This window comes from Spinacia oleracea, chromosome 6 (assembly GCF_020520425.1).
Source record: "Spinacia oleracea cultivar Varoflay chromosome 6, BTI_SOV_V1, whole genome shotgun sequence".
In the NCBI taxonomy this organism is placed as follows: Eukaryota; Viridiplantae; Streptophyta; class Magnoliopsida; order Caryophyllales; family Amaranthaceae; genus Spinacia; species Spinacia oleracea.
Window position 1 is genome coordinate 9,695,902 of NC_079492.1, and position 14,112 is coordinate 9,710,013.

General features: G+C 35.9%; 1 protein-coding gene and 1 long non-coding RNA gene across 2 annotated transcripts; both read left to right on the top strand.

Annotated features, from left to right (window-relative positions):
* The first annotated feature begins 4,435 nt into the window (after positions 1-4,435).
* LOC110779241 (uncharacterized) lies at positions 4,436-5,095 on the top strand. The gene is made up of 3 exons (XR_002531064.2): positions 4,436-4,614; positions 4,754-4,827; positions 4,915-5,095. It is a non-coding gene; the product is annotated as an uncharacterized lncRNA (long non-coding RNA).
* Positions 5,096-7,081: 1,986 nt separating this feature from the next.
* On the top strand, positions 7,082-13,713 carry LOC110779240 (cysteine-rich receptor-like protein kinase 25). The gene is made up of 8 exons (XM_021983773.2): positions 7,082-7,608; positions 9,119-9,606; positions 10,416-10,598; positions 10,696-10,820; positions 11,314-11,524; positions 11,897-12,134; positions 12,648-12,798; positions 13,204-13,713. The coding sequence occupies exons 1-8, from the start codon at positions 7,211-7,213 to the stop codon at positions 13,519-13,521; spliced, it is 2,112 nt and encodes a 703-aa protein (XP_021839465.2). The 5' UTR covers positions 7,082-7,210; the 3' UTR covers positions 13,522-13,713.
* Positions 13,714-14,112: the final 399 nt, after the last annotated feature.

Below are 14,112 nucleotides of genomic sequence, written 5' to 3' on the forward strand. Positions count from 1 at the left end.
ATAAAAGGTTTGAGAGAAAAAGAGTTTTTTGGGGTGAATTAGAGGTTTGACGTTTAGAAAAAGCTAATTGGGAGTGTTTGGTTAGGAGAGAATTGTAAGAGAGTTTTGGGTGAAAAAGCTACTTTTGAAAAAGCTCAATATAGGAGCTTTTTACAATTAGAGGTTTGAGAAAGTGGATGAAAATGACTATTTTGTCCTACTATTGCCTATAATTACAACCACTATCAACTTTGGTACCCTACATATTTTTCTCCTAAAAACATTACTCACTTTCTTTTTCATTTCACCTTATTTACTAGATTCGTTTTTTGTTGTAATAAATTTTATATTAGTACTTTTAAGCAATTGAAGCATGCATATTGCAATCATGTTTAAAATATCACTAGTAATATCTCTCTTATTGAAAAAATATATATTATTAAAAAATTTAAATTAAGATAATTTTTTTTGAAAAAATAAATTTATTTTATTTAGTCAATTCTTATTAGAAAAATATAAAGAGAAAAAAATTAATACAATAAATTTTTTGTCTAATATTAATAAGAAACAAAGTATGTCATTGTCCTTAATGGTCATTTTACATATTAAACAGCTAACAACTATCAGCTAATTTACCAAACACTTTTACACAAACAGCTAATGCAACCAGCTAGTCAAATCAGCTAATGCAAACAGCTAACCGCTAACAGCTAGTCAAACCAGCTATCAGCTAACAACTAGCAGCTCCTAACCAAACAGGGCCAAAAACATCATACAAAACAATGTGCATTGTAACACGATCTTCCGCCAATCTTCAAAAGTCATGCAATGAATATCTCAAGAAGCAGAAAAAACATGCACAACTTCGTTTTTTTTTTAAAAAAATTTTGTGACATATCAGTATATCACATATAGTGGTACTCTCCTCTATCTGAAATTCTACTCACATTTATAGTTTAATTTGACCAAATAACATGACAATCAAATCCAAAATAGAGAGAAAATCTCTTACTACAATAACGTATTTGTGCCTAGAGTTGGGCACGTATCTGACAGTGTCAGACACGCATACTTCATGCTTTGGTGTATCGTGTCTGAAACGGATCAAAGAAAAAGTTGTGTCGTGCCAGATTCATGGCTCTCTTTTATAAATGAGGCTCATACATAATCTGTTACATGTGAAATCAGACCTCATCTCTAATTTTAAGTTTTTAGATTAACTGGTAAAGGATTAAGCTTGCCGGTGTGTAGGCCGGTCTGTTGATATCATGTTAGGCTCGTGCCAAGTTTTTAAAATAACCCCAAACACGGCACATGGCCGACACATCAATGTGCCACGTGCCATGCGGGCTCAAAACACACTTGTACAGACTTGGCCCAATTTGTGCCGGACTCAGACAGCCCGCGTGTCGGCCTAGCCATACCCCAGCTCTGTTTGTCTTGAGAAAAAGGGCCGAGATGCCTTTATAGTTAGTGGTATGAAGTTATGAACCTTTAAATGTACGGAGTATTTGAAAAGTAGTCCAGCAGCAATATAATGGGAGTAAGAGAAAGGTGGGCCTTTTTGCATATATCACCAAAATGTTTTGTGTGCCTTCGAATCGAAAATGACAAAATAATTCAACTATAAACTACAATCACGTTTTTAGTAGTCCTTTTGATGTAACATGAATACATGATTGCCTAATAGGCTAATCGCATCTTACGTCTTATATTAAAAACTGCATAATCATTCTCATTTCGGTTACCAATTTGTCAATGACGGATCTAAAATTTTTTGTATGGGACAATTGAAATTGATATAATTGAATCTGCAATCTTCAATCTTAGAAAATGAAATAACATCGTTCACTAATGTGAAACTTTCTCCATTTTTAAATAATAAACCATTTTTCTATTTTAGGTTGTTAGAGCTAGCCGAATTGAACTTTTTAAATTGTACTTTAGAAATTAATTTGTATTCAATTTAGTTAATTAATAATAGAAACATTTTTTTTTCTTTTTTTTTAAGAGCCAACTTCTCATTTTCCTTTACTATTACAAAATCTCAATTGCAACCGGCCAAACATAACTATACTATTCCTAAAATCCAAGGCACACACATGCTATATTTGCCTCATCCTTAACACTGACATAGCGCCACACTCCCACATCACATCACATGTAACACGTGTCATCTCAAATATTCCCCATCTCATAAAAAATGGTTTAGTCAAAACTCGAACTCGGAACCTATCATTCAAAATGTAATTGAGTTACGAACTAAGGTATGCCTTTTTATTGTCAACGTTTATCAAATCAACCATCAACTATCAACTATCACATATCACATATCACATATCACATATAATATATCATGCAATGTGTTATGTAAAAGGGAGTACGATTCAATATGTAATGTTTAATATCATATTATTACATTATTAACATGCAATATCACGGGCAGGACATAGCTCCACTAGTGGAAAAACAATCATTTGCATCGCCACATTTGCCTCGCACATTTAAACATGTGACGCAATTGACAGTTTTAAGCATTAAAATTAGTCATTTGCGTCGCAGAATTTCTAATCTGCGACACAGATGACTCTAAGATGATCTCAGAGTCATTTGCGTCGCAGATTAGTAATAATGCGACGCAAAAATATTACCTCCTTTGCGTCGCAGAATTACTAATCTGCGACGCAGATGACTCTCTGCATCGCAGATTAGTAATTCTGCGACGCAAAGGAGGTAAATAAATTTCGGACGTGTCATTGGGTTTTTATTTTGGATTATAATTCTACCTCTCTCCTCAAACACACTCTCTCTCCTAAACTCCCTGCTTCTTCCTCTCTCCTCAAACCCGATCCAGCTTCTGCCTCTCTCTCCTCAACCTCGCCACTCAAATTTTCCTCCGGCAAGGTTCTTGCACAAGAATTCGGTTTGTAAATGAGGTAAGTCTTCCATCTCTTTCCTCCTTTCTTCAATTCTTTTAGGTTTTAGAACTTTCAATTTTGTTTAAGTTTTTGATTCTTCAACTCTTTATGATAAATCATAGGTTTCGACAACGGAAGAGGGAGAATCGGGGTCGTAGAAGAGGTGGAGGAGGATGTCGGAGGTGGAAGCGTCATTGAAACCGCCGGCGTCGCACCCTTGCTACTGTCGCAATCGAAGCATCGTTTTCGAAATCCTTGGAAAGGGAAGCTTGACGGCGGAGGTTTCTGGTGAAACTAGATTGACGGCGGCGAGGTGGAGGAAGGAGGCGGGACGGTTAGTCGGAGGTGAGAATTTTGTAATGCTTCCATCTGTCTCCTTCATTCTTCATTTAGTTAGGGTTTTGAACTTCAGTTTATGTAATTTTGGATTTTCGATTGAATTCTATTGAGTTTGCTCATTTTCTCTTCAGCTTTTTGATTAATGTTCTTGATTCTGTTTTATTGTGATTGAACTTGACTTTGAGTGGAAATTGAACTGGATTAATGATGAATGGTTGACGATTGTGTCTCCATTTTCGTTCTTAAGACTAAATAGCTTGATTTATGTAAACATGGTGGAAGTTTGATTGGTGTTCCTGTTTCTGTGGAAAAATTGATTTTTCTAGGGGTTATTTTGAGCTGAGGTCCAACCTTATGAGATATGAGATACCAGCCATCCAATTTATGTTATTTCTTTAGTAATCGTCTGCCATGGCATGTATATCCTGATGATTGTAGTTGCTTAGTTGGAATGATTTGCTTGCTTTATATGGAAATTTCCATTCAAGCACTTTGTCTTGCTGAATTGCAGTGTTTCTCTTTACTTAATTGAAAAAATTGCTTGCTGTTCTCGGGCAATAAAAAGTTCTTTGCCGTGTAGCAGTTTTCATCTTACGTGAATTTTTGTTAGATTTATATATCCTCTGTTTCTTATTAGTTGACACGAAGTAGTAGTTATTTCAGGTTACTTATATACTCACCACCCTTACTCCTCTCTCTGCCTCAGGTTTTTGTCTATTGGTTGTTAGGTCTTGTTCATTTTGTGTGGCTTTTAATACTGTTTGAGTACCTGCTGTTTGATTTTCACTTAAACTTTTGGGTACAAGTATTAAGATCAAAAACAAGATTTTAACATCAATTTTGGGCTATAAACCATGTCTGATACTTGCAGCTGACTCGTGTTGACATAGTGCATATAAAATGCAACAATGTCTTGCTGCTTTATACTTCAGCACCCATGTAACTTGATGATCATTAGATTTTGACTTGCGTTTATGTCAATCCGTTTTTTAGTGTTTCATGCTCACGTTACTAAACTTTTATTGGTTTGGCTGCTGCAGAGAACTTTTGCTCTCCTTTAAAAGGGCCACGGGACAAAAGCCTCTGAGGATAATATTTTACAGGTAAATTACCTTACCTGTATCTTTTTATCAACACTAGAAATGACAACAGAAATAATTGTTGCCGTTAGAAAGTTTATGCTTTTCCGTTAGCCATAAACTTGTTGCCGTTAGAAAGTTTATGCTTTTCCGGTGCTTAACTTCTATCTTTTCGTAGGCATGTGCGTCACTGGAACCGGGCTATCAACCCCCAGTTACATTTGTTGTGGTCCAAAAGCGTAATCATACTAGATTATTTCCAAACAATCACAACGACAAGAGTGGGAATATCTTACCCGGTAATTTCTATTCTTTTGATGAGTTATTCTTTATAATTTCATAGAAAAGGGGTTTTAAGCGTTTTTAACTCTCATCTTTTCTTTCTCCTTTGCACTTTTTCTGATGATGTTTGATAACATTGAATTCATGACATTGCAGGCACAGTGGTAGATACTAAAATATGTCACCCAACCGATTTTGATTTCTTTCTATGCAGTCATGCTGGTATTCAGGTGAGTTTTTCAGCGAGTTTTAATAGAGTTATAGATAGCTTACATGTTTTCTTTAGAAATAACAAATAGCACAACCGTTTTCTTCAGGAAACCAGCAGACCAGCTCATTACCATGTTCTCTGGGACGATAACAAATTCTCAGCTGATGAGATACAATCTCTAACGAACAATTTCTATTATACGTAAGCAGACCCCCCAACTAATATTAGAAGCAAGGGAAACACTAGAAGATTCTGGGCAGCAACTATTTTTTTTTATTTTTTTTTGTTGGGTGTCAAGAGAAACTGTTAGATGGAATATAATACATTGTTGAAGATATTTCAAGCTTTTGTATTGTAAGATTTATGAAGGTACTGCCTTTATGTATTTAGTCTTATTGATTTGATGTGGTTCTATTTAATAGGTTTCATTTTACTATATATATATATATATAGTAAAATGGAACCTATTTTTTTTACAAAATTCAAAGTTATTTGCGTCGCACATTAAGCTATTGTGCGAGGCAAATGACTTACTTTTTTGGCGCTCAAATTGTCATTTGCGTCGCACATTAAGCTATTGTGCGTGGCAAATGACTTTTTTTTGGCGCCTGAAAAGTCATTTGCGTCGCACATTAAGCTAATGTGCGTGGCAAATGACTTTTCAACATGGAGCCTGAAAAGTCATTTGCCTCGCACATTTTCTTAATGTGCGACGCAAATAAGGGTCATTTGCGTCGAGAGCTTTTGCCACGCACAATGTGCGACGCAAATGCACTTAAATGTGCGATGCAAATGACCCTTTTTCCACTAGTGCTCGGGTCAATAACTAGTATGATGGTAGAACTTAATTTTCAAAACAAGACTTAGATAAGATCAATATTTATTTTGGTTTACGGCCGAAAAGACTTAGGACTCACCTGAAACGAGGGAAATAGCCTGGAAATTTTAAGGGAGTAATTATTTTGGGCCTAAACTACCAGCCTGGTATGAGGTTAGATTTTTGGGCCTGAAATTTTTACCCTTCATTTGAGGGTAATACATTACCCATGCCCCCCTAGGGTTACCATTACACATTAATCTTTCACCCTCCACCACTTGAGCCTTGACTTTCTCTCTCATAATCATCCCCTCCAATCATCCCTCCACCACCGCCTTTCTATTACCGCCGTCAACTAATCTCTCCACCTTCGTTCTTACCGCCGTCAACTAATCTCTCTACCGTCGTTCGATCTACCACCTTCGACACTTAAATCTCACAACCACCTTTCTTTTCTCATCGTCTGTTCAAGAGCAAGATGTTTATTTTGTGGTCGAATTAGACCATCAAACCTCTAGATCTAGAGTTTTAATGGTCGACTTTGGCCTTTTAATCAATTGTGAATTGCTAGTTTTTTATGAAATTTTGTCTGTCTTTCTCTCTCCAATTTTTTGAATCTGGAAGTTTTTTTTGAAAAAAACAATTGTGGTGCATAGAGTCGTGTTTGGCGGTTGACAAGGCGGTGGTCGGATTATAGAGGCGACGGCTGTGTTTGTGCGGTGGCCTGGTTTTCTGAGTTGGTGGGATGAAATTGGCTTTGTGAAAAAAGAGGATAGAAATTCACCCTAATAATATCCCATTAATAATGCCAAACTTAAAGAAATGATAAATTACCTCCTTAACAAATCCTCCAGTAAAAATTATCCCATAAATTTTACCCTCTTAATTATTTCAAGGAATCCAGGCGAGGCCTTACACTAAACCAGCCAGGCAGCCATATGTGATACTCCCTCCGTCACTTAATACTCGACCTGTTTTGACTTTTTTCACTATTCACATAATTCACTTTGACCTTATTTTATTTATAGTATATGAAAACAAATGTTAGTATATAATATATTGTTTGCTTCATCTTAATATATATTTTCAAAATATTAAAGGTTTTATAAGTTTTTATAATATATAGTTAAAGAAATTGGTGGTCAAAGTTGTACATTAGCAAACGTGTCCGGTCAAAACAGGTCGAGTATTAAGGGACGGAGGGAATATTTATCTAAAAAAGTTCAATCTTTTGGAAAACTTTCAATCATTCACACTGTTTGTATCTTTACCACATATTCTCCGTGCATGGACCCCCTTGACCTCTTAAACGAGTACCATACTTTCTTTCCAAATAATTTCCTAGCTGGATTTTGTTGACTAAAAATTATGACCCACTAAAGTCAACTCGCACACAAATGACGCATCAATTTCTTTTGACGTCTTCTTTTTCTAATTTCTTCTTTGAAATTATTCAAGATAATAAAACTTGTGATCCCTAAAAAAGCAAAAATAGCAAATTTGAAATAATTCCTCTACAAAATTATTCTTTCATAGTTCTCTCTACCTTATTTCTCCACTCCAAAACTCACTCTAATTTCAAAGTATGCAAGAATTCACCAACATTACCACAATTTCAAACCCATTTCTTTCTCTTTTCCTTATTATCCTTTGTACAACCTACACCGTCGACATAACCTTCGCCGGCGACACGCTACTTAAAACAGCTTGTTCGAACACTAGTTACGCCGCCAACAGCTCGTACGAGGCTAGTGTCAATGTTCTATTCTCTTCTCTGGCCACGAATGCGACACAAGGACTAGGGAAGACGAGATTCTTTAACACGACGGTGGTTGGGTACGACCATGGAAGTTCGTACACCGTATATGGCTTATATCTTTGCCGTGGAGATGACTCGAACAACGATTGCAAAACGTGTGTGCCGAAAGCCATTGAGAGTTTACAACAGGAATGTGCAACTCGCCCTGTTGTGGCTACGGTTTGGTATGTTATCGATCCATTGCTTTGTTGTAATATTTTGATCTTGTTCAATTCTTACATTGCCAAATGCCAATCAGGAAAAATTATACTGATCGAGGCTATGTTCTGTTCACCTTATTTTCCCTTATATCAAGAAAAATAAGTTTAGATAAGATAAATTACTGAATATTAACTAAATTAAGTACTCTTTCATAAGAATTAGTCGAAAATTAACTAGAATTATGCAAAAAGTTTGGCCAAGTGGGGTCAAGTAGCATACATTGGATCCGCCAATGTCGTACTCCCTTCCTCCAAAAAAAGAGTAAGCTCCCCTTTAATTTAATTTATATCTCGCATTCTAGCTAGTAAAGTAGCTTTTTTTTTTTTTTTTTTTGGTATCAAAGGGCAGGAATAGATAGATTAAATTAAAAGAAAGCTACAAATGTTAACCCCTTGGGCCAGAAAGCAGTAAAGCATTACTTTACAGACCCAGAATTTTCCATACAACTAAGAAATTCATCTTTATACAAGCAATCAAGTGGATTCTGTGATCGAAAACAAGTATTAAAATCTGAGTTTTCCTCCCTTGTATACTTTGCCAATTTGTCAGTCAGCTTGTTCCTTTTCCTACCGTCGAACCAAAGGAACATCACGGAGAATTGTTGCTTCAGTTCCCTGCAGTCAAGTATAATGTTAGCAAGATCATTATGTGGTTGTCCTTCCATGGCGAAGGAATCCCATTAGGGTAAAGTAGCTTTTCCATAACACAAGCTACCTTGGACAAAACATGCTAATTAAGATTATTGACATTCCTCATTTCTTAAACATCATTGAAATTTTTTCTAAACTTGTTATATACATGTAAACGTAGCTTTGTTCTTTTCACCTTATTCTTATTGTTTATTACTTATTTATTTTAAAATCAGACCACTTAAGAAAAGTTCAGATTACACTAGACTAGGAAAATAAAAAATACTAACATAAAACAATCAGATTGGACTCAACTAGAAAATTTCAGACCATTCCATACCACACCCCAGAATAGACGAAGAGAGTGAGTCCTACTTTTAATTTATTCAAATGATGTTAAGAATATAGGAAACCAAATCCCACGAACATAACCTAAGTGAGGTTCCATCCTAAAACCAATTGGCAATAGGAGGAGTAGCCCACTTAGGTTATAAACTAGAATATCTTTGCTTTGCTTCATCTTCTGATGTGGTACATAATTACCCACACTTACTTTCTAACAAATCACCACCCAATTCTGATACTAGTTTGTAATTACAAATAGGGGATTCAAGGAGGAAACAGAAGCCCACAAACATAACTCAAGTAAGGTTCCATCCTAAAACCCATTGACAATAGGAGGAGTATCCCACTTAAGTTATAAATTAGAAACTCATTGTTTCATCTTCCAATGTGGTATACAATCACTCACACTTACTTTCTAACACTAACCTTGCAATAAGTGTGAACTTGCTTCTTACTGATAAAAAAAAAAGTGTGAACTTGCTGAAAATTTCTTGAACAGGTATGTAGATTGCATGGTCCGTTACTCTAACGAGTCAATCTTCGGAATCATGGACCCGTCTCCACCCTTGTACATGACTAACAACCATGACAACATGACCACAAATGCTACCGGCTTCAACCAAATAGTAGGCGAAGTAATGCAAATGTTGGCTACTGATGTTGCGGCTTCTACAAAGAGGTACGGAACCAGAGAGGCCGTGTTCACGAGCTTCTTGACCGTGTATGCCGAGGCTCAATGCACACCGGACCTTTCGAAAACGGAGTGTCAAAGGTGTTTAACGGCGGCCAACAACTACTTACCTGAGTGTTGTAGTAGTAGCAAAGGTGCTAGAGTTTTGACTCCTAGTTGTAATGCTATATATGAGCTCTACCCTTTCTTCGAACTTGGTCCATCGCCATCATCACCGGCACTTCCATTGGTGCCGTCTCCTACTATCCCTTCATCACTTACGACACACACGCCACGGCTACCATTGCCCTCGGCAGGTAATTTGAAAAAACTTTCAAGATCATTTGTTACATTTATAGTGTGTTTGTTTAACTTATACTGCCTCAGTTCCTGAAAGTTCTTTACGCTTGTAATATGTGTCCAAAGTATGAAAATTTTGACCGTAAATTCTCATTAGTATATACATCAAAACGTTATCATGTAAGATCTTGATAGATTGTTTTCGGCATGTATTTTCATAATATTAACTTTTTATAATTTTTTCGCTTACGGAATTTGATATGTTAATAGTTAAATATTGCATGTATTGGAGTCCGTGCAAATAGTAAGCGTAAAGAACATTAAGGAATGGAGGTAGTAAGACTTTGTTTAAATAAACTTCTGTATAAGCACCAACTCAACCAAAAACTTAAGTTGATGGTTGAAGCACCAAGATTAGTTTTTATACTCTATCACACTCCCTCACATGTAAGCTCTTTGGGGCTTGAAATGTGGATGCAGCATAAGCCTCTCTCATACCCATCGCGAAATATTCCACTTTAAAATGAGGGGTGGATGAGATTGAACCCGTGACCTTTGTATCACGCTAGCTCTGGTACCATGTCAAAGGACAAACTAAACCAAAAGCTTAAGCTGATGGTTGAAGCCCCAAGATTAGTTTTATACTCTATCAGTTTCAGATAAGTTTCAATGATGCCATGTCTTAAAAGATACTATAAGGTCATGTATAAGTTCAGTTCAGATAAATTTCAGATAAATTCAGATCGTATAAGTTGAAGAATCACACCCTTAAATATGCATTTGTATACTATTACGTAACTTTCAATTTATTTGTGTACATATATAGGACGAAGGAGAAAAACAGCAAGTTCTGTAACAATCGCGCTTGTTGCATTAGTAGCTATTCTAGTAGTTCAAGTCTTTGTATGTATCTATTTGATGTGGAGAAGAGGAAGGAAGAGATCGGGAGATGCTGAAGTACTACTTCAAAATCAAAACCAAATGAATCAACTTCCAAGTTTTGAATACAGTACGTAATTGCATACTTCAAATTCAATTTTGTGCAGTTTAACTTTAACATTGCAATTTGATCGATCATATGATTAGCAAAAGTTTATGCAATGCAGTAAATGGTGAAGATTTCTTGAATGTCGAGTCTCTACAATATGACTTGAAAGTACTTCAAATAGCAACGAATATGTTTTCCGACGAAAACAAACTAGGAGAAGGGGGTTTTGGAGGAGTTTATAAGGTAATGCAGAAATTTCATACTTCCTCTGTTCATAAATACTTCGTTTGATATTTTTGCACTATTCACATATTTCACTTTTACTATTGTTGGTGATTTATATGTCAGATAAAACATAGTCATGTGAGATTTTGTTATATTCGTCTCAATACTTATTTTTATAGTATCAACTTTTTATAAATTTTGCTTGAAAAAAAAATTGAAGATATTAATGATCAAAGTTGTGCATTGACATGCGTGAAAGTGACAAACATTTCAAGTAGTTTCAAACAGAGAAAGTATTAAATATCCTTTGTTATAAAATACGGTTTACTGCACACAAGGCATAATTAATTTTGCCGAACATGAAAGGTTATGGAGTACTTTGTTCTTTGTATGTCCTGGCCTAATGAAATGGGTAAACCGGCCGCATAATTAGCATGTAGCCAAGGCTCCAACACAAAAACCTTAATAGGCATTGTAACGATAATTTAACAGTTTTGACGTTTTGCATCAGGGTATACTTCCTAAAGGACAAGAAATAGCCGTAAAGAGACTATCCGTGTGTTCTAATCAAGGCGTCGAGCAATTTATGAACGAGGTGGTATTTGTAGCTAAGCTCCAACACAGAAACCTTGTCAGACTGTTGGGATTTTGTTTGGCTGAATACGAGAAGTTGTTGGTCTACGAATTTGTTCCCAACAAAAGCCTCGATTTCATCTTATTTGGTATGAGATCTCCAACTTGGATTGAATGTCTGAATCATAATTACTTCTCTAAAACTAACTATATGATTATATTTTCACAACAAAATTATGCATTGATACTATAAGCATCTCAAACTTGAGACGGATTACTAAAATTTCGTCTCTAAAATAAAATTGAGATGAAATTGTATATGATGTTTCAAAATTCCGTCTCAAATTTGTAACGTATTTACCAAAATATCGTCTCATAATTTTTTGAGATGCCCTGTCGCCCTCTATAAAGACGCTCTATTTCCATCTCAAATCCGTCTCTAATCATTATTTGAGACGGATTTGAACTATTTAGAGACGAAATTCCTCGTATCTATAAAATGATTATTTTGTATTTTGCAGATCCAGAAAGACGAGAAGAATTGAATTGGCCAACACGCTACAAGATTATAAGTGGCATTGCTCGAGGAATGCTTTATCTACATGAAGACTCACGGTTGAGGATTGTACATCGAGATCTTAAGGCTAGCAATATACTCCTAGACGCGGACATGAATCCAAAAATATGTGACTTTGGCACAGCAAGACACTTCAATGTTGATGAAAGCCAAGCCAACACAAGCAGGATTGCAGGAACTTTGTATGTTTTCTACTACCTGCGTTTGAAAATGATCTTTACACTTTTCGCTCTAATTATTTTATACTCCGTAATGTATTTTACACTGTGCTTTATTATACTCATGAGTATGCAAATTTACTATATTACCTTTCTTACTCAACAATATTTACAACTTTATACTCAAATTCTCTTACTTTATTAATTTTCTCTTCACACCCACCTACCTTTTAACTTTATATACATTTCTCTTACTTTATCAATATTTATTATATTCACCCATATTTTTACAAAATATTCCTATTTTGTCTTAATATGTGCAAATAGTAACTGGAAATAACATTTTAAAACAGAGGTAATATGATCTAGCTATATTGTCAATAAATTTCTTCATTATAAATTGCCCCCTAAACTTTCCGGTTTGCTGGAACAAGTCGAAAGTCTAACACGGCCTTCGACTTTTTTAAGTGAAGGGAAAATGTGTTATTCGCCTTTCTCTAATGTGCTCGGGTTAATGGAACTTGATCGATTTTGCAGTGGTTACATGGCTCCGGAATACTTGCTAAATGGTGAATATTCGCTAAAATCAGACGTGTATAGTTTTGGAGTTCTGATGTTGGAGATTGTAAGTGGTAGAAAGGGCACCAGTTTTCGACAATCAAGGACAGGAGAACAACTTCTTACATACGTAAGTATAATAAGTTACTTTTCTTTCTCCATTTAATACGGGTGTCTAGCCTCGACGTAATACACAAGAATTTGTATCATTAATGATAATCCAGTAACTACAGGTCAAATAAGCCTTTTGGGACGGGGCTAAAAACCAAATAACGACGGGAATAACCGTCGCAAATGTCTTTTACGACAGGCTAACGACGGGATTTCCCATCAATAACAGTCCCCTTTTATGACGGGTTCACGAAAGGAAATTCCACCACTGTTGGCCTTTAGCGACGGGATTTCCCGTCATTAATGATACAATTTCTTGTAGTGTGTACAATTACGAGTATACCCTTAGTATCCTCTGTTCATTCTGGTAATGATATAGTTAATTAACCAAGTTTTCAAAACTTTTGTTGGTGATTTTGTTTAGGCTTGGAAGCATTGGACGGAGGGAAACTCATTAGAAGTTATGGATCCATCATTAAGAGATTCTTACACGAGCAACGACGTTACGAGATGCATACACCTCGGTTTACTATGCATTCAAGGAGATGCAGAAAAGAGACCTACAATGGCTTCGATAGTTATTAGTCTTAATAGTGATAATGAACTTCCTACACCTCAACAACCTGGTTTGTTTACTTGCAGAAATTTTGAACCAAGTGCTGAAATACATAACTTAGTGACCGATGAATCTTCAAGCAAGTCAATGCGGCTGTCATTTAGCTCAGATACTTCAGCTAATTAGTAATTAGATGATCATTTGCTTCTATGGTCGATGCCTGTAAGTTCTTCGGTGCACCCGGATACACTTTTTTTTGGGGTCAAAATGAGTTACAAGATTAGCTATTAATCATCAGGATATACATCAGAATAATTTGTGTTGCTAGCATCAGCTACCACTCCTTGTGGCACAAAAATACAACCATTTATAGCACAATTACTACTTAAGGACAAAGTTTCCAAAAAAAAAATGTCATTCATGCTAGAGATATCACTAGAAATGTTAGGGGGTACTGGGGTAATATCAACTCCGGGATGCAACAGACTCTGCTAGGCGGCCTTGACCTTCTTTGCCACATGATCCGCCTCCATGAGTTGTTCCCTTCTTCTAAATTTCAAACAAAGGCTTCCTTGGATTCTTTGCAACTCCCTGCATTTCCCATATAAGTTCGTCAACCAAATTGTTGTTGTTTCTGGCTTATTAATGCTGTACACGACCACTTTAAAATCTGAAATTATAGTGACTTCTTGCCACTTTATTTCAGTCACCCAAGATATAGCAAGTAGAATGCTTGTGTTTCAGCAACAATTGGGGCTACTGAGTTGATAGTTCCAG

Coding starts and splice junctions, on each gene's coding strand:
- LOC110779240 (XM_021983773.2), top strand. CDS start 7,211: ATGCAAGAATTCACCAACATTACCACAATTTCAAACCCATTTCTTTCT. Junction 10,821..11,313: donor GTTTTGGAGGAGTTTATAAG/GTAATGCAGAAA, acceptor GTTTTGCATCAG/GGTATACTTCCTAAAGGACA. Junction 12,799..13,203: donor GAGAACAACTTCTTACATAC/GTAAGTATAATA, acceptor GATTTTGTTTAG/GCTTGGAAGCATTGGACGGA.